Source organism: Kryptolebias marmoratus, linkage group LG3 (assembly GCF_001649575.2).
Source record: "Kryptolebias marmoratus isolate JLee-2015 linkage group LG3, ASM164957v2, whole genome shotgun sequence".
NCBI lineage: Eukaryota > Metazoa > Chordata > Actinopteri > Cyprinodontiformes > Rivulidae > Kryptolebias > Kryptolebias marmoratus.
The window spans coordinates 23,324,133-23,344,604 of record NC_051432.1 but is presented as its reverse complement, the minus strand read 5'-3'; the positions used below and the strand labels follow the sequence as shown (position 1 = coordinate 23,344,604).

At 41.0% G+C, this 20,472-nt stretch overlaps 1 protein-coding gene across 1 annotated transcript; it reads left to right on the top strand.

The window, feature by feature from the left end:
- Window positions 1-135: 135 nt before the first annotated feature.
- On the top strand, window positions 136-19,881 carry cc2d1a (coiled-coil and C2 domain containing 1A). Its single transcript, XM_017417039.3, has 28 exons — window positions 136-324; window positions 533-607; window positions 1,536-1,674; window positions 1,762-1,868; window positions 2,067-2,312; window positions 2,410-2,725; window positions 3,531-3,640; window positions 3,745-3,817; window positions 4,451-4,576; window positions 5,126-5,253; window positions 6,623-6,695; window positions 6,786-6,919; window positions 7,231-7,318; window positions 7,442-7,518; window positions 7,650-7,745; window positions 8,848-8,970; window positions 9,288-9,346; window positions 9,914-10,030; window positions 11,979-12,052; window positions 12,137-12,195; window positions 12,292-12,443; window positions 12,531-12,621; window positions 12,695-12,850; window positions 14,416-14,547; window positions 14,622-14,748; window positions 14,983-15,059; window positions 15,148-15,195; window positions 15,519-19,881. The coding sequence occupies exons 2-28, from the start codon at window positions 551-553 to the stop codon at window positions 15,549-15,551; spliced, it is 3,018 nt and encodes a 1,005-aa protein (XP_017272528.1). The 5' UTR covers window positions 136-324; window positions 533-550; the 3' UTR covers window positions 15,552-19,881.
- The last annotated feature ends 591 nt before the right edge of the window (window positions 19,882-20,472 follow it).

The following is a 20,472-nucleotide window of genomic DNA, read 5'->3' as shown; positions in this document are numbered from 1 at the left end:
GGACATTTTTATATGAATATTTTCGCACAGATTGAAAACTTCGCTCTTCAAGCACCCACCTTTAGCTCTGTGGCTTTAACAGACTGAAACGTTGACGTCCTACGTCAGCGGTGGGTGTGTCTTTTCCGTACGTAAAGCGCGACGTAGGAAGTAGTTTACACTGAGACTGTTTTTGTTTTGACATCTCAAACTAAGCGGTTAAATATCTCTGTTTCCCGTTCAGGTTATTTTATTTTTTTTATTTTTGGAAGGTTTCGTATTATTCGGAGCGAGGTTTGAGCTGAGTCACCGAGCCAACCAACTAAACAATCAAAAACTGTGAAGGTAAATAAACATAAAAACTCTTTAAAAAAATTCACTTCCTGTGAGATTAGCTGCTAGCTAACAGGAGCAGAGGCGCTAACTTGATTTATGAGTTTTTACATCTAATACGATAAATGAAATACGTGCTCACTCATTCCTAATTGTATAAAATTATAAAACTTGACCACTCTTTATTTGGTTCATTGTCGTTATTGACTTTTAATTCCAGGTTAAAAAAAAAAAGTAAATGAGTCGCAGTCGGAACCCTCCTCCTCGGGGTCAAGGAGCAGCCCGAGCCAAGCAGGTGAGTGTAAATTATACCTGCTTTTGGTGCTCTGCTAGGCCGAAAAGAGTCACCACCTGGCAACTAAACAGTAGGTCCGAACCTCCCATTAGAAAATCCCAGCAGTGATTAATATGTTTCTGCTGTCAACAAGCTAAATTTAGCTCCTGTCTGATGCACTTAGCAGCTTCTCAATGATGGATGACATATTTTGTTAGAGTTGAATCATTTTTCTCCATCAAAGAAGCAAAGTAACCAAGGAGCCTGCAAAAACTACTAGAATAGGGTGAAAAACTTCCCTTTGCCTTATAAAGGCCTGGAAAAAAGAGGGGATGAACAGTCAAAGGAAAGTCCTGAACGTTTGGTAAAATCAGACAAATCCAGCAACAGAACTCAAAGCAGTGTTTAATACTAAAAGTAGGAGCATTTCCACATACACAATGTGAAGACTTATTGGGACCAAACAACACAATCAACCGTTTATCATTGGGCAAAAAGACTGGACTTTGGAGCTGTGGAAAATAGGATGTGGTCTGAAGAGTCCAGCTTACTGCTGGTCCAGAGCGATTGAAGTTTAAGTGTAAGAACTGGGGGTTTTAATGATTCATCCAATATATCTAAGGTCTGAGGGCCTAGTTTTGTTATCCAAGGTTGCTCAGATTGTGAAAGGATGGTTTTGGAGAGCATTTTACACATTTATTAGCCACCACAAAGTCTAGATTTAAACCCTATTGAGAATCTTCTGGATAATCTGGAGAAGCAGAAGCCCAACTCTCCTATTATCGACCCAAAATCTTGTCCAAAAAACAAAAAAAAATACAACTGATGCAACTTTAGTTTATGGAAATGATCTGAAGTTGCATCAAGGCAAGTACATCAACTTAAAATGGTCGAGTCAGCTCCTGCCAACGGCGGGTAAGATTCAGCAGCTCTTCTCTGTCTGTCTCAGATGGGGCTGCTTCTCAACCTCTCCCCGGATGGAGGGATGGATGATGGAAATGATGACGAGCTGGAGGCAGAGCTCCTCAGTCTGGTGGGAGGAGGTGGAAAAGGAGGGAGATCACAGGGGAAGAAAGGTGAAGGAAAAGGTGAGGAAGCTGTTTTTCTCCTACACGTGTCACGTGCTCAAAACTTTTTTTTTGAATGATTTTTGTGGTGCTTTTATTTCTGTTCAGCTCCTGTTCCCATGGCTGAAATTGAGAGGATGGCCGCTCTTTGTATGAAAGATCTGGATGACGATGAAATGGGGGATGACAATCTGGAGGATGATGAAGATCTGCTGGTAACAAACACTTTGAATCGCCCTTTTGAACATTTAAGAGACTAAAGAATTGACAGAAAATAAACAGATTCAGTCTTTTATTCAGCTCAGCATTGTAAATTTCCCACATTTCTCAACAATGCTGTCTTTCTGCTGAGTTGCCGCACCTCTTCATTGCCCTTTGAACTGCGCAGAACATGTTTGTTGCTCTGTAAACAGGCCGAATTAAATGAAGTCTTGGAGGACGATGAGGAGGACTCTCCAGCTCCAACACCCCCCGCTGTCACGCCGATTGCTCCTAAAGTGAACGTCACAAGCCATCCAGCTCCTCCTGCTGCTCCCAGTGGTGCATCCGGGTTGGAATCACGTCTGCTGGAGCGTATAGAAATGTATCAGAAAGCGACGTCTAATGCCAAGGCTACAGGCGAGACCAGCAAAGCTCGGAGATATGACCGAGGGTTAAAGGTGAAAGTGAAAGGAAAAACCCGTGCAGCATTTTGTCCTTTCCTCCATTTACAAAACATGTTCTCATGATTTTTATTCTTATTTTCTCAAACTGTAGACGTTACAGTCCATGTTAACGTCCGTCAAGAAAGGGAAACCAATCAACGAGGAGGAGATCCCTCCCCCCGTCGCTGTCGGAGCTCCATCACATGTCACGGCTGAGACTGGACCTGTGAAGGAACAAGAACCACCAGAACCTGCCCTGATGCCGTCCCCTTCTTCAACTCAAAAACCCCTGAGGGAAGCTGCTCCTACAGCTCCAAACACTAAGCCAACCCGTCTGGCTCCTCCCCAAAAACCTGCTGCTGCCATCACCCCAGGAACGCCTGCGATCTCCCCCCTCACCCCCATCCAGCCTGGTGCCCAGCACTCCGGTAACTCAAGTTTACTTGCTTCTTTTTTGTCCCGACTGTGTATCAGGACGGACATGATGATAGTGGGCTATTCTAATTAGTTTCTCATTAAAAAAAAAATCGGTTTCAGGATTTTAGGTTGTTGATTATTCAGAAGTGTTAATTCATTTCACTTTGTTTTGTAACTTAGCGGCAAGTCTGTACAAATTAAGGAATTAACTAAAAATTTAACTTGAAAGAAATGCAGGTATAAAGTTATAAATTCATTTTATGCATCTATTTAAAGTAGATGGACTGATTATTTTCAAATTTAAGCCAATATTGATTTGAATAAAAATAATTATTTCGCTAACGTTTGATAACCAGGACAGAATCATTTTCATTTTAATTCATCATGTGATCTATTAATGAGAAAAAATTATATGATTGTTACAAATTCATCAAAATCATACAAATTTGTCAAAAAAAACATTTATTATAACCCTTTAGAGAAAAGCAGTTTTTGTGGGGAAAAAATGTTTCAAAATGCTTGTTTAGCTCAGTAAACTGGTTCTTTTTTTGTGAAACATAACATAAATGCAGGTAAATCTTTTTTTTCAGGACAAACTTAATACAGAGCAGCCAAAAAACACCAATAAAGCTATTAGCCGCTAATCTCGGCTGATGTTCTGTTAGCTGCTAAAAGGCCGAACGTTCAGCAAGCTGAATTTTGTCTTAATTCTAACAAACTTTTATAATCAATCATCTCTGAGAAATGTGTCTGTAGTTCCTGTTTTGTTCTCGCTTAGTAAAATAATAAATGTCTGCTTGGTATCGCTCCACCCAGAGCTGAAACAGGCAGTGATGTCCAGGCAGAGGGAGTACAAGATGGCTGCCATTCACGCCAAACAGCGTGAGGACGTCAACCTGGCTAAACAGCACTACCTCACTGCCAAGGTCACAAAGCCAGTATCGGTTTGAGCTAATGTGTTTGTGAATAGTCCTGAAGGAAGTTCATCTATGTGATAAATAAATAAATAAAATGTCCTTCATCCGTGCAGAAGCTCAACTCGCTGCTGGAGGCTGTGGACCGAGGAGAGCCGGTGGATCTGAGCTCATTGCCTCCTCCTCCTGGTGAGTGCAGCAGACACTACACTTAGATTCGGGACTACTTTCCAACTTTCTGCTAAGCATAAAATAATTTAAATAAACGTAAATAAAGTTTTTTTTAAAAAGTTCCAGACACTTGTTGCTCACACTCACATCTAGCGACAGCTTCGAGTCACCGGTTACCCTAACATGTATTTATGGATATTGGGAGGAAACCGGAGTACCCAAATAAAACCCATCCATGGGGGAAACATGTCAACTCCGGCCGGGTGTCGAACTTATGACCTTCTTAACGCGAGGCAACAGTTAAAGCAACGGTGTAGCCCTTTATTAGAGAAAAATCATTGTTTACTCGACAGACTCATCTGTGTGAGTACTGCTGTCGTGTTGCTCCGCCACAACAAAAAATCAACCTGAGGATAAGATACCTAAAAGTTCACATCGATAATTACTAAATACTCCACTGCTCAGTAGCAATAAGAGGAAAAGCTGCATCAGTGCATCGCTGTATGTCTTTTTTTTTAAACTAAGCTTTGCTTAATTACTCAGAAGTGTTATAAACACCCCTCTGACTTTTAGTACGTTATTTTTTTATTTTGTTGTATAAATGTTGTGAAGAGCTATGAAATCTTTACTCTGCTCCCTGATAATTTGCAGGAGATGTGGTAGAAGAGCATTCTGCACCCGTTCCTCCACAGTCTTCATCCAAACCTGCAGCTGCTCCTGCTGGTCCTGCTGCTCCTGCTGCTCCTGCACCCGCCCCCGCCCAAGTGACCCCCGCTGGTAAAGTTAATGATTTATGAATACTTGCTGTATCGAGAGGCTTTTCGTTTTGATTGTTTATTAAGTGTAAAACGATCAAAAATGGGTCTAAGGCACCATTTTAGAAAAAAACTAATGTTTAAAAGCTTTTCTTGAGCCTGTTATTTATTTATATATATTTTTAGAAATGATTCATAATTTTTTTTTCATTAATGCTGTTTTCCTTAATGTGCAGACTGCACTTTTTTCAGATTTTGTAAATTCAGATAATTAAAAACACCTGAACAAGGATTCTGATTGGTTCGTAGATGACAGAAACCCAATGTAATCATTAGGTTTAAAAATACAAAAAACATGAATTGAATTACAATATATCACCTTATACAGCATCAGTATAACACTACATCTGATTTACAAATAAAAACTGAAATTATTTTCCGGTTAAGGCTCGTATAAACTGTCCTGCATGTCTGTAAAGAGTGGCAGTGAGAGTTTCAGTCCGTCACTGTCTGTTTTCAATGGATCATGAAAAAGAAGTCGAATCGTTTCTGTTCTCCTTGTCTTTTTCAGCTCTTCCTGCTCCCAGCACTTTGGCTGAAGCCTTGAAGCAGAGGATGGACATTTACAAGCAAGCAGCAGAGGGCGCCAAAAGCAAAGGAGACGATCGAAAGGCTCGCATGCACCAGCGCATCATCAAGGTGCTCAGCGTTTTCAGATCGCAGATATTTAGATTTAATCTCCAATCTCCAAAAATAAAACTTAGTGAATCTAAACCAAAGGAGCCATTAATCATCCTGTAGGTCATTCAGCTCATATTCATGAATCTGTGCTGCTGTTTGTCAGCTTGTTCTTTTATTTCAGCGACTGAATGAATAAATGACCAGCATGACTCATCTCCATTGTGTTATTTTGGCTGGAAATATCCTCGTCTGTCTCTAGCTGCTGGTGTTACTCATTCGACCCGCTAAATAACCTGCATTTACTGTTCCCTCTGTGCAGGAAGCCATTGTTACAAACGTGGAAAAAGTAACTTATTCAATTTGGCTGAAGAATTGTACAATTAGCATTTTTCTGAGATGTTGCCGCTTTGTTCAGTCCACTACAATCTGCCATAAAACTGATGGTGGGTGGGAAGCCCTCCCTTCTGCACATTTATGAACGAGGCTCAGAAAGTTTTGTGGTTGCATATTTTTCACTGGGAGTTTGCAGAAGATACAGCTGCTAAATGCAAACTTCTCTGGGAACTGTTGGAAGGGTCGAGCATAAGTGACGCCCTGTTTTATCCTTCCTTTTTATTTATTATTTATATATTTAAATATTTTTCAAAAAAGGCACGGTGGAACAGGGGTTAGAGCTGTCGCCTCACAGTGATAAGGTCGCAGGTTTGCCTCCTTTTTCTTCTCGTGCATGCATGTACCGAGTACTCCGGTTTCCTCCCACAGACTAAAAACATGCATGTTAGGTTAATCGGGAACTCCAAATTGTCTCTAGGTGTAAAAGGTTGCTTGTTTTATTTGTCAAACAAATATATAAACTCCTAACTTCTTACTGCCAGACTGACAGTTCTGAGGTTTCACATTTGTTGTTTTATAATAATAATAATAATAATAATAATAATAATGCAGACAAATTCCAGCCCCTGAGGAAGTTTTATATAAATCACAGTGTAGTAAACTGTAGATCTTGCTTTCCTGAGCTGCTAACTTTTCATGAATTGATTCTGAGATTTTCTGAAAAGCTGTGGAGCCCAGCTGGAGATCTACAGACTATATTGTGAGTTTTTTGTGTTTTATGGGGTGGGGAACTCATGCTGCTTTTTCAGCAGTAGAACTACATCAATAACGTCAATATTTATGAGAATGTCTGCTCCGTTTCTGTTTCTTTACCTCCATGTGTGAGACACACAGTTTGTAATTTGCTTTTTACAAAAACGGTTCAGGCATTCAAGGATTTTCACACAATAATAACAGCAGCAGCGAAATAAAGTATAATAGAGTCTGAGGGTACATTTTCTGTAAGGTTTAAAGACATAATTTATATATATTTTCTTTTTTTTTTAATCAACAGCAATATCAGGACGCCATCAGAGCTCATAACGCGGGCCGACCCGTCAGCTTGTCTGATCTTCCGGTGCCGCCTGGTAATGTTGGGAATTATTTTTATTTTTTTCAGGATTGTGCTTGAGTTGTTTGAGTTGATGAGTTTATTCGTGTGCGTGTTTCCTCTCCAGGCTGCCCGCCGCTTCAGGGCTCAGAGGGGGGTCAGCAGAACTTCATGGGTGTCCTGGAAACGGCTATGAAAATAGCAAATCAGGATGCAGACGGAGAGGATGAAGATGAGGAGGGACAGAACGAAGCTGCCAAGGTTTGGGGGGGGGAAAAAATGATAAAGAAACCTATAAAGGCACCACCAAATGGTCAAATGGTTATAGTGCAGCCAGGAAACCTGATTTTCTGTGGATTAAACAAACACACACACATTTTGTGCCATTTAATCTCCTGCAGCTTTTAAAGCAGGCTGCACTAATTTCTCCTCTGCATCCCTTTCTATCAAGTGTTTTTATGTATAAAAAACACACATGTGATGTAAAATACGTTTAAATCTTTGCTCTGTTTCCGGCTGTATCCACGTGACCGACTGATAAATCTGTTTTCTGCTGATTCTGCCGTCTGCAGCCCGCAGTGCGCCCGCTGCTCCAGAAAGCGAAGTCCCCCGCTCCTCAGGGACCCGGAGGATCCTCGGCTCCGAAACTGGGGCCCAAAGGTTCGTTCAGGGCCGTGCATGTGTGCAGCGCCTGCCTACGCGCCTCACACGTGTCGCCCAAGTTGCTTTAACTGCAGCCGAACATAGTTTTCACTTCTGTTTCTCTTAACTACCTTTTTCCAGCTCAGCAGCAAGTGGATTTCTTGTTGCTACGGCGACAGGCCTTCCTGCGTGCGGCGCTGCGATCCAAACAGATGAAGGTAAGTTCTGGACTTTGAGTGTTTTTCATCTTCTAGCTTTTTAAATTTATTTATTTTTCTGCTATAAATAGTTGATGCCCGTTGGTTTGATCGCTGAGCTGGGATCAGTTTTTTGACCCCTCTGTTTTCAGGACATGACCGGAGCAGCGCAGCACCTCCGACACGCCAAGGGACTGGACCCAATGATCACCGCTGCCAAGTCTGGCCTACCTGTTGACATCACTAAGGTTATAAATACACTTTCGCTGTCTCACGTAGATGATGTTGTTGCGTGGTGTGCGTTTTATCACAGCCACAGCTAGAAGTCTGAGGTGTTGAATTGTGTCTAAAACAAAAAATTCTTAAAAGAAAAACCAGGGCGAAATTAAAATCCTGCATGTTTACACCCATGCAAGAATGTTTCTGTGTGTATATTTTTATTCCACTTGTCATATTTCATATTCTGCCTGTTGTCCTGGAAGGATTTCTGGTTCATTCTGTTTATTTTTGCTTCATAAAACTCATTTATTTCTTTGACTCAGTCCCAGTGTGTAATTAGTTTGTCTTATTCTCTGTCAGCAGGAAATTACACAAGCAGCTATTCAATCTTTTTATTTTTATTCGAGAAAAGCACTGAGTTACAGTTTTCATTAAATATGACATTTAAAACCTCGCAGGTTTTCTATCTTTGTCCACGGGTCGGCTTTGAAAAAAAGGAGGATGTCATAAAGTCTGCATGTTTTTATCCACGTTGCTTTTGTTCGATTTTTCATTTTCTGAACCTTTTAGAAATTCATTCATAATCATTGTTTATATACAGCTAAAAAAACTATTTGATTTTAGTGGAAGTTTGTCAGAAAATGTATACGTTTAATAATAAACGGCTGGCATCCCTTGAAGGAATGCATATCGCCCGCCGCCTTTTAAGCCAGACTTTTTCTGTTGAGAAATGACGGAGCTGTAGCCATTTTGTTAAACCTTGAAACTAACAATAAACGTGATCTCATGTAATATCGTGGGATGTCACACTCAGCTACGACCGCATCAAATTTTAGCTCAATATCTGTAAAACTGACTGAGTTATATCATTCTTGTCTTGGCTAAGCTATCTTGAATTGGCTTTCAAAGTCAATAAGTTAAAATGTGTTTAATGGTTTGTGAAATATTTTGGTAACAGGCAGAAACGTTATTGTCTACCTTCGCCTTTCGGTGGCGGGCAGTAAGTAGGTTTTTAGTTGATAAGAATGGTTGTTTATCTGACCGCCTCCGTTAGTTTTAGACAAATCAGTTGTTTTATTTTGCCGTCCTCTTGCTCACAGATTCTCACTGCGTTCTTCTCGTTTCCATCAGATTCCGAGCGCTCCCGTAGGTGAGGAGGATTATTCCCTGGCTCGTTCTCGGACCTCTCCCGTCTCCCCTCGCTCCAGTGAAAAGTACCACGGCCTCATGGATCTCCTACGAAAGCAACACGAGGTTAAAACTCCTTTTTTCATCCACAGCACGTGTACGGTCTGTCTAACGAGCATCTTGATGTGCCACACCTGTCAGTTGTCACTAACACAGATTTAAACTAATTTGTGAACAATATTTGAGAGAAAAAAGCCTGTTGTGTGTTTGAGAAAAACTCATGAAAAATGGGAACAAAAGCAAAAGTGTTGTTATTATTTTGTTTAGTGTAAATCAGATATCAGTTTACATTCTGATCCTAATGTAATCGGGTTATTTAGAGACAAGTCTTATTAGCATTTCTTAATTTGTTAACCCCTTCTGTTTTATATCTCGACCCACAGAAATGTTTGAGCCTCTCGCAGCAGTTTACTCTTTCGGGCAACGTAGCCGAGGCTTTGAAGTAAGAAATATTTATTTTTCTAATAAAAAGTTTGTTTGCATATATTTTTTTTTGCCCTTTATTTAATGTAAATTGATGGTGAGATTTAAAACTTTCTCTGTTTTGAATTTTGTGTGAAATGCAACTAAAGTTACAATACATCTTCGCCAACTTGAATTAATCACAGTTAAAACATCATATTTAGATCCATTAAGTTGTTTTTAAGTTCTCAGCTGTCATTGTTTTACAGCTATCTCATAACATATACAGTCTTAGTCGACAGACATCCTCAAAGAATGTCACAAAATATCAAATTAGCATATTTTTTACTTCTTTGTAATTTGTATGCTTCTGTATGTTTCAGCTTTTCTCTGTGGTGTGATTTTAATGTCTCGCTGCGTGTTTTACAAGCTTTCTTCACACTGTTTACACTCTGGTACAGGTTTTATTATAACCCTTTTATTTCTGATGTGTGTTTGGTGCAACAGCTGACGCCGCAGCGTGACGGCTGTTTGTTTAGAGATCTGACTTGTGGCATTTCAGAAGTAAAACGAACCCGTGGGGTTGGATTCCTCTGTCTCTCCTCAGGTCTGAGAAGCTGGTTGAGGAGTGCGTGAAGTACATAGGAATACTGAAGGATGCCCACGCGAAGGGCCACCCGGTCCCCAAGTGCCACACAGAGGAGAGAACCTTAAACTCCGTCAAGTCAGTCCGTTATTAAACAATCTTATATTTCTTACTTTATTCTCTTAATCTGAAGGAAGCTGGATTTCCTCTCCTGTTTCTTGATGATGTTTCACCTCTCATCCAAACGTTGTTTTCCATTCTGATTGTGGACAAACCTGCATTTTCCTTGCTCCTCACTTTGTCTTCTATCATCTAAACCAGATGTGGGCATCAAGGATTGACCAGATATAAAATTAGGCTGCAGAACATGAATGCATGAGTCTTGAAATATAATTATTTCAGTCCCTCCAGATATTTATATTACGCTCACTGATATTCGATGACGATGCATTTCTGATAATCATGTGCAGCCCTTGTTCATAAGTGATTGTTGGAACAATTAAACTAAAAAGGTTGTTGGGGTCACATGACTCACTGACCCATCCTTCCTATGAGTTGTTTGGGGTGTGAGTTGTTTTTCAACAAGAAGAAGAGTTTCAGGCTCGTGTTTCGAAGTGCGAATTGTTTTGAATCTGACTGCGAAGAAGAGCCAAATCTGCACAGTTGGTGTTAAAAAGGTGTCGCCCCCAACGTTTAATGTGTCTTTTTGTTTGTTTTAAAGTAGCTGGCTTCCTTCACTCCTCTCTCAAACCATGTTTTTTCCAAACTGTGTACGTTACTGTTTTCGGAGTGTCCCTCATCCTTGATGTGAACCGTCAACATAAGTAAAGATGCACGAAGCGACTCTGTTAACTACATCGTCCAAAACTGTTACTAAAATGATGTCTAGAGACTAGAGACGGTATCATAAATACAGAAGTCTCACCTACACACCCTCCCAACTCGTTAACAGGCTGTCACTGTGTAAAATTACCCTTTTTAAGCCTCAAATAATTAGTTGAAACTAAACATATAATTGTTTAAATTCAGTTTTAAACATACAGCAGCAAGGTAACTAAAATCAGCACCTGAAAGAAACGGTCTGGCTTATATTTTTATTTTTCTAGTGAGGCAAATGATCCGTTCATTTACATGAGGAGCAAGACTTAAAAACAGTACTGCAGCCAGCCACTGGGGGGCGCTCGTCCTTTCTGTCTTCAGCTTCCAGCTTCCGGGCCTCACTCTAGTACTAACATATGTCGGTGTGACGATCAGAACTGAAGAGGCTCTTTGGATGAGAGACGAAACAAGAAAAGAAGTCTGGTTGCCTTTTCTTCTAATGAAAATCTGCTGCTGTTTTATTTTTATTTCTTTTTGTTTGGACGGCGATTGTAGCTACTTGTGGATGAATACGTTTTTTTGTCATCTTCTGAGTTTTTATGTTTATGCTATGTTTTTTACAGCTGTTACTAAATTATCTTGACATTTGTTTGATGGTAAAGTGATCACATCTGTGGTATTTTAGAGTCAAAGGGACAAACTTTATTTAGTCTGAAATGTTTATTCACAGTTTATAATAAGGAGCCTTTTAAAAATGATTCTGAATAAAAATATTTAAAAAAAAACTCATACATTTCAATAATCTGGTCTTTAAATTTAGATTCAATTATTCTGTAATGTAATGAGCTGTGTTGTTGAGCTGGCCTTGGTCCAGATTTTCCATTCAGTTAAAGGATACGACTATCAGTCAGATGTTTTAAACTTGGTTTAAATATTTGTTGGTTTTATATCAGTGACTAAACTCTTCTTCGAAAACCCACCAATCCTTCTGAAGATAAAGTGATGCATCAAAATGTTCCTGTTTTTATGATTTAAGGGGAATGTTTTGACTCTCTGAAGCTGATTTAGTATTCCACTCATGCATCAAATGTTTAATTTAAAAAAATTTTTAGACATTTTTACCTTACTAGAGTGGGAGATGAGTCAGAATGACTCACTGTGACTCACTCTGCTCCTGCTCTGGGATGATATCAGGCTAAAAGCTCTGTGACTCATACAGAAGTCCAAATTATTTGGCTCTTTAACTAAATGGTTGTCTGTCACGCAGGATCCACTCCAGCCTGACACCTAATGACCTGATGCTGTACGTTATCAGAGGCATCAACCTGCCAGCTCCATCAGGTACAGGTGTCAACATCTGTGAACTAAACAGGCAGCAGTCTTGATCGTTTAAGTGCGTTCACACTCTTCCCCCTCATCCTGCAGGTGTCTCGCCTAATGACCTGGATGCCAGCGTAAAGTATGAGTTTCCCTTCCCCAGCTCGGTAAGCTCGTTTCACACTCGGCGACTTGCGGAGGTTTTGCCCGTCGCGAACTGCGACGCAGATGTGCTTTGACGGCCGCGTTGTGCTCATGTGTAGGAGGAGGCCCAGAGGGACAAAACCGGCACGGTGAAGAACAGCAGCAGTCCGGAGTTTAAAGAGCAGTTCAAGCTCAACATCAGCCGTAATCACAGAGCCTTCAAACGGGTCGTCCAGTCCAAAGGCATCAAGTTTGAAATCATCCACAAGGGGTGAAATTCCACTCAGCTGCTTAGCTTTTTCCTCTGCTCGGCGTATTTCTGTTCATGCCTTTTGTGTTTTCCGCTGTGTGTCGACAGAGGTCTGTTTAAGACTGATAAAGTGGTGGGCACTGCTCAGCTGAAGCTTGAAGCCCTGGAAAACCACTGCGAAATCCGAGAGATCATAGACGTGAGTGTTGAATAAACGTTGAGATTTCACACACGTGCGCGTGACGTCCTCCTGACTGTGTGTGTGTGTGTAGGTGATGGATGGTCGTAAAGCTACAGGTGGGAAGTTGGAGGTGAGAGTGAAGATCAGAGAGCCTCTTTCCGGCGCCGAGCTGCAGCCGGTGACGGAGAAGTGGCTGGTGCTGGAGCCGGTCTCATCTCTTTCTCCTCCAGACAAACACAAGGAGCGGGTGAGTCATTAATGGTTCACCTGGTTTCAGGTAGAGAGGAGTGTCTGAACACCGCTTTGTTTTCATCTGTAGTGACAGTCGAACACAAGGGCATTCTTAAACTTTACAGTCAGACTCCTACAGTTCGTTCAACCCGAGACAACAATGTCACAAGAATATTAAGGCCACGTCCACACGGGGACAACATTTTGTGAATACGCAAAAGTTCCACACTTCAGCCTTGTGTTGACACGGTAACAGTGTTTTAGGAGCCCCTTCTTGTTCTTGTTCTTCTTCTTCTTCTTTCAGCTGTTCTCTTTTCAGGGGTCACCACAGCGAGTCATCCTCCTCCATCTAACTCTGTCCTCTAACTCCCTCCATGTCCTCTCTAACTGCATCCACGTGTCTCCTTTTCGTCTCTAACATCCTTCTACCAATATCCCCACTGTCCCTCCTCTGCACATGTCCAAACCGTCTCAGTCTGGCCTCTCTAACTTTATCTCCCAGTCCTTTAACCTGTGCTGTCCCTCTGATGACCTCATTCCTAATCCTGTCCAACCTCAACATCTTCAGCTCTGGCACTTCCAGTTTATCACTTTATTAAACTGTCAATAATACTAAATCAAATGTTGCAAGAACTGATTAACAATAAACATCAAGTATACATTTAAAAAAAGGTAAATGGAAATAGTTTTAAAAGATCCACCCTGATGTGTTTTGAACATTATGAGGAAAACTTCCTCCCAGCCGTCCCTCGCTGGATAGTCTGCCTGAAATCATTCGTTACGACTCCTAAGGTTCATTAAAATCCGCCGTCGTTCATGAGACATGTCGGTAACAGACAATCACATGAACACGGGCAGAAACATTATTGCCCCCTCTCTCGCCTTTTTGTCTGCTGGTCAGGAAATTGAATTCAGACTTTAGATGTTTGCACATCCGCTTCACTTCTTAGACCCTCACGCTCCACCCAACACACACACTGGGCAGTGGATAGAGTTTCTATATTGATTTATTCTCTAATTACATCAACACGCTGTTCCTCCTCCTCCTTCAGTGCTTCAGTGGAACTTTATTAGATAATTAACGCCACCAGCTGTTTATCGTGACGACCCAATTCATAATACTTTCACAATAATTGCACTCTTTCTGCTTCATATTCTTGAACTACATCTCTGGACATTAAATATACAACCTCAATGTGTGATAACAGGCTTTAAAACCCTTTTTTTTAGTAATTCTTTTCATGTTGGATTGCTTTTACCATGTGGAACTTACAAATAAGGATGTTGCTGAAAAGCTCATCAGCTTAGGTGCCATTACATTCACTCAAGTTATCGAATCACTTAAAAAACTCTGTTAATGAGAGATCCCGTCATGTATAAACATGTACAGTACTGCTGCAGCCTTATTACTGAAATACATGAATGCACAAGTTGATTATCCTTTACCTTCAAACAACACAGCTCTAAAGGGTAATTATTTGGCTCATGTAACGCCTGCAGGCAGCAGACATCACTTTAGATGTTTGCCAGTTTAGTTAAGCCTCTTTGTGTGTTTTTATTTGTTTGTTTTGGGGGAAAAAGGCTCCGTCTCCTCGGTCTAAACCCAAACATGAAGCCAGTGGCGGAAGCGGCCGCTCCAACAACTCTCCTCCACAGTACAACTTCCACAGCTTCAGCCTCCTGAGCTACGACAGGGAGCGCTGCGAGAGGAAGGTATTTCTTGTCCGCCGCTCCCGCTCTTCTCGTGGTGAGAAGGGCTCTTGTCGCTCACCGTGATCGTCTTTCAGATCGCAGATTACCGGAAGAACCGCCGAGATCCCCCGCCTGATCTGATCCATCAACACAAAGAGGTCACGCACAGACTTCAGTGGCAGAAAGCGCAGCTGGAGCGCGGCTCTCCTGCTCTGCTGTCAGGTAACGGCTTATCTGGACGAGAATGTCACAACTCATCCGGCGATAAATCAACTCGAGCCACAAATTAGGCTGTTTTTTTTTTTTTTAAAGGCAAATTGTCTCACTAGGAGCCAAAGCTTGAAGTCTCATTTGTGTCTTTAATGAGTGTACAAACATGTGAATATGATTGATTCATGTAAGTGTGCTGTTTCAACATTAAAGCCCGTTCCCGTCGTTTCTCTTTGCAACGTGCAGAATATGAACATGTGCTGCGGCGGCTCGTTCAAGGACTGTCTGAGTCTGTGAAGAAGTTCTCCACCCAAGGCAACAGGGTGAGTTCAGGGTCAGGGTTGGCTTCTAAATGCCTCAGATTAACATTTATCTATTTACAGTTGAACATTTTCACTTGTTTTTAAACAGGATGCTGCTAAAGACGCACTGGGAAGGTTGAAGATGGTGGAAAATGAGGTGAGGCCTTTTTTAACAGCTGTAAAAACATTAAAACCTCAAATTCTGAAGAAGTATGGACCTTGTGTAAAGTATATATTAGAAAAAATTGAATGCAATTATTTGCAAATCTACTTTAAACTACTGTAAATTACTTTACTGTGTCCCAGTGTAAATAAAATGTGATTTTTTTTTTTTATGAGATTTTCAAATCATTTCATTCTGTTTTCATTTTTATTTCACACAGCATCTGAACTTCGTCAAAAATAGGGTTCTAAAAATATTTCGTAATCTTTACGTATATGGTAAAATGCCTTGTGTAATTTTTTTTTTCTCTTGTTCAGCTTGAATCTCTGAAAAGGAAACGCACGGCATGAAAGACAAACAACGAAGCGGCAGCGGCTTGGCCGGAGCGCTGTTACCTCTCACTCCTATACAGGCGCTACAGTGGGGTAACACAAAGCTCCCTTTTTTGTCCAAGATGGCTGCATGACCCAGCCCCGCTAACCCTGTCGCTCTGCAGCTCGTACCACACGAGGGTCGTCAGCTGCCGCAATCACTTTATATAAAACTGCGACTACAAAGACGCGCAGGTATTCCAGAAAGCATTCGAAGGCGTGAGGAGTTCAGGGAGACGCAGACTTTATTGTTTTTGCACTTGTAAGGAAAACAAACACTACAGAGAAACGCTTTTCACACAGTTCCTTTGGGATTTGTTAGGGATGAAATCCATTTAAAGATTTTATGTTTTACATTTGACACCAACTCTTTTGGTGGCTACAGATGACCAAAAATGTGTGTGTGTGTGTACAGACTCTGAAGTGTGTTTAACCATTGAACTAAGGTGGTTTTAACCCTTTCTAGCCATGTTTTATGTGTGTAATGAGCTTAATCTAATCTGTCTGCTCCAGTGTTTTCAGATTACAGTAATCTGCTCCGTTTGGAGTGTTGTGATATGGGAATTAAAAAAAAATTTAAAAAAAGGCAAGTGTGGCTTCGGGGTGCGAGAGCCTACATCCTATAATGCGGGATTAGTTTTATGTTGCCAAGGAGATGACTAGATCCAGACGTCGAGTCACTTTTTGGGGCTGGAAGAAGACGTGTTAACACAGAGCTGCTGCGAGCGCAAAAAATCGTAGCCTTTAGGAAGGATTTCTGCTGCGTCTTCATTATTATCAGCCGTTTTTTCCGTCTTCGTCGTCATCACTCACTTCAGTTATTTGTTGGCACATATTCAGAGGTTATCCGCTCCTAAAACGAAGACTGATTGAATTATTCTTAGTTTTTTTTTTTTTTTCTTTCGTTCAGCTTTTGATTATTTCCCGCCCCTGAAGGAGAAGGTGGAGCAATCTTGTTTTTTTTTTTTGTCAGTGTGTTTGGTTGTCTGTACCGTCAGGAAAACATCTCATGACTTCACTGAACGGATCAAAAAATATTCTCTGCCTGTACGACTGATTTAAACTCTGCAGTCAACCCGATTCAGGATGGCCACCACAACAAAGCGATCTTTGCAAACACAGACATGGCTACAACTCGAGCAGTTTTACAGACGCTGAGATAAAATTTGGTGTGGTAGTAGCTGAGAGTCATTCACGGAACTTACTCGGAGTGTTAATAGTTTACAAGATGTTGCATAAGATTATGCACGTTTATTTTGGTCCAAAACGGCTACAACTCTGTCGACGTGAAGTCCTTTTACTCTGAATCTTCAGCATTAAAGGTGGCGGGCGATGTGCATTCCTTTAAGGAATGCTAGGCCTTTAATTACAAAGTAATTCCCAGATGATAGTGTGCTCCCTCTGCCTTTGATTTTCATGGAGGAAGTTTGCGGAAGCAGACTCTGTCCTGCTGAGACCAGCAGCGGCAGCACAGCAGACCCTGAGACGGTTGTCCACAGGACGTCTCTGCTGTATGTGTCGCTGTGGCTGAGTAATTGCTTTTCCCCCCCTTCAGACATCCCTGCCAAAAACAACTGCTCTGTAATGTTTTTGAGACCGGAGTCGAGCTCCCTTCTGGACAAACATGGGTGTCTTAAAACGATGCACAGTTGTAATCAGACGTGTTGCCGTCTTGCCGTATCTTTACACCCTGAACAGATGTTAGTTTGACAGCCAGCCTGGTTAAAGCGGAGTACTTTATCTCAGATTTTCTGTAAGTTTGTGTAACTTTTGGACGGCAGAAGTCTCTGTTTATTCTATTAGCTCGACACGTGACTCACGATCAGATAATTCTGTTTAAACTCATCTGCCTCCGTTGCGTAACAAGTAATCCTGGTTTAGGTTGGACCTCAGCACTGCAGGGGTTGTTACTGATGTTAAACCTCTTTTCCCCTCATTTCATTAAGACAAATGTGTTTCGACACTAACGTCTGTATTTCTAAATGTACAGAATAATAGAAGGATACAAACATTAGCTTGGAATAACGTCTGTTTGCGAAGTTCACCCCCTTCAAATAATGTAGTTTCCTCTCGTCAGTGCTTTAAGGCAATACTGCTGCGAGCCTTCAGAACTAATCTCCATACTCCTGCAGGCAGTCATTGATTTCTATTAATTTCTGAGCAGCGCAGAAGTGAATTTGCAGGCTGTTAAAACTTGGTTTTGAGCCAAATGAGTCCACTTTACTGCCTGCCTCTGATGCATTAATGCAGAAGTGCAGTTTAAATGCTGATTAATCTGAAAAGCTTTGCATTAAGAGAGATTTAAATGACACAACTTTGACAAAAATGAATCCAGACTTGGTGGATTAAACAGTTTATGCAGTCTTAGGTTTCCATGCGTCTCAGAAATAAATGGAGCCCACTGGCTGCCTGAGATGGTAGGAAAAAAATGGAGCTTGGGGTTGCCAATAATCGATTTTTGTTTTTAAGTAAATGTCTCCTTAATAATTACATCTAATGATTTTTTTCAAGTGGCATTAGCGGCTTTTATCGGCACCTTGTTTTGCATTAAGTTTGACTTTTTTTTTTCCTCTCTACATTTTATCCTCCGCTGTTTGGCCTTGCAAGTAAATTTATGGCATTCAGGTGTTTGTTCAAAAAGCAGAAGTTAGGAGTTAACAGGCAGACTGGGCAGGTTTTCGTTTGTAAAAAACACCTTTCTGCCTCGGCCTCTGTGAAGTCGGACTGTCTGCCAGTCGCAGAACAAACTGGAAGCAAACTGGCGTCATTTTTCAGTTCAGAGAGGACGGAAGAAGTAGACATTTAAACGTTTTACAGTTTGATTATTGTTTGATGAAACTATGCAAACTGAAAACAACTAAAGCAGAGAAAAATGGCAGGAAACTGATGAAATGTTAAAGGTAGTATCTCACTTAAAATAGAGAGAAAATAGGCAAATTTACTGCGGTCTCACTGAACTCTGATTGTTTCAACCAAGTGACCAGCGGCCATCTTTTGCTTGTTTATGTGCGCACACCTGGCAGAACTGCATTCTTGGCCGTGCACATTATTTTATGCCCACCTCGGCTCTCTTCGTACCCAGTTTATCAGCCTCGCCCACGTTTACAACTCACTGTGGTGGAGTGCATCTTTGAAATGACGACAGACGGATTTGGACCAGTTTTTAAAGAATCGTTAATTATCATAAACGTATGTTTTTCATCAGATGAGAGCTCCTGTTCAGGTGTCAAAATATGGCTTTCAGATGGGTTCGAGGCGGGTTGGAGACGCCTGCGTCAACAACTTTTACAACTAAAGCAGCAGGACTGTGAGACTCGAGCGAGGAAATTGAGAACCCCGTTAAACTCTCGTCCCGGTGAGATTTTACCTGAACCTGGCAGAAATGCACCACAACACACTTCTTCTGGGAATATTCAGCTTTGTTCTGTTTTAAGCCTCGTGACCACAAGGCTTAAATAACATGAAAATAATAATGGACATATTTATGATTATGTAGTCATGTTTACTAGTGTGCCATTATTGGTTAGATTTGGTAAAATGTTGTTTTTGGTGGGAAACTGAAACCAAACTCTAATGTTTTGTCTAATTAACACTCCTGAAACTACACAAAACTTACAGTTTAAAGGCTGGAATCACCTTTTGTTTTGTTATTTAATTTCTTTGTCACTAAACGCATCAAGAAAACAGTTTTAACACAACAACAAGTTTTTCTTTTTTCAGACAAACTGGTTGTAAATTAAAATCTGTCTGACTTTGGTTTTACAAACTAAAAACGGTACGACTCGGTGGAAAGCTGCACGCCCAAAACCGTGTACGGTTCTGACCTCGCGGCGTGACACGCCTCACGTGACACTCCCCCCAGCACCCCCTCCCCGGCCTCTGAAGCCATCTCGTTGTCGTGGCAACGAAGCTCATCGGCATTCAGTGTGGTCGGACGCAAGGAAGAGGACATATTGTTAAAAATTTGTCCTGCTGGTGACTCACACTCCTCTCATGCACTTACAACACACACACACACACGCTCTTATTTTTCTTGTTTTATGTCTACATTAAAAGTGTTTATTAAGTTTGTTTTTGATCAAATGGAGTAAATGTTTTCTTGTTTTGTTTAATAAGTGACTTTTTTCATATCAGTTAAGTCAAGGAAGGGCAATCTGTTTAAATGTATTTATATACCGTCACTAAGCAGCAGAAAATACTCTATCTCTATTTTTAGGCTCAAGTTCTGATTATTGATGAAGCGGTGGCCTGATTGTTCAGGCCTTATGTACGCGGTTGGCTTCGAGATGAATAAAAAGGGTGAAAAAAGGACGTGAGTCTGTGTTTTCATTTATCTAACACACCTTATCCATTTTATCCTCTTTTGACTGAACTAAAATTGTACCTAATTTGGTTCATCAGCTCTGTGTGGAGGCAGAGCGAGGACGGTTTTGTTTGTTTGTGTCTCTTTTACAGAAAATAAATCAAGAACTGCTGAACTAATTTCAAAGACTTGCAAAAAAAAAAAGCTTTGAGTCAATTTTACAGATGAAATTAGCTGTACGTGGAGCTGGGAGTCATTCACATGCAACAAAAAAGGTTTGTGTTAGCAAAATATCCCTTAAACCAGTGGGTGGATTTTAATGAAGCTTTCAGGAAGTAACTGTCAATCCAATCAAGATGGCCACCACAGCCATCGAACAGAAAAATGGCTCCATCTCAGTGAGTTTGGCAGATATTGAGGTAAAACTTGGGGTGGTAGTAGCTGAGAGTCGCACACTCTGACTCTGATAAACGCTTCAAAATCAGATTTTTTCCAAAACTGAGCCAAGGAGAAGTAAAAGATGTTAGGAAAGCCACTGATTGGGTTCTGTTGGAGGAAGAGTTTCTGAGAAAATGAGGTGAAACAATAAAAAAATAA

What these genes read in the sequence shown, in the direction of transcription:
- cc2d1a (XM_017417039.3), top strand. Translation starts at nt 551, where the DNA reads ATGAGTCGCAGTCGGAACCCTCCTCCTCGGGGTCAAGGAGCAGCCCGA. An exon ending in GACAGAACGAAGCTGCCAAG is followed by an intron (nt 6,920 to 7,230) that starts GTTTGGGGGGGG and finishes TGCCGTCTGCAG; the next exon opens with CCCGCAGTGCGCCCGCTGCT. An exon ending in TCCTACGAAAGCAACACGAG is followed by an intron (nt 8,971 to 9,287) that starts GTTAAAACTCCT and finishes CTCGACCCACAG; the next exon opens with AAATGTTTGAGCCTCTCGCA.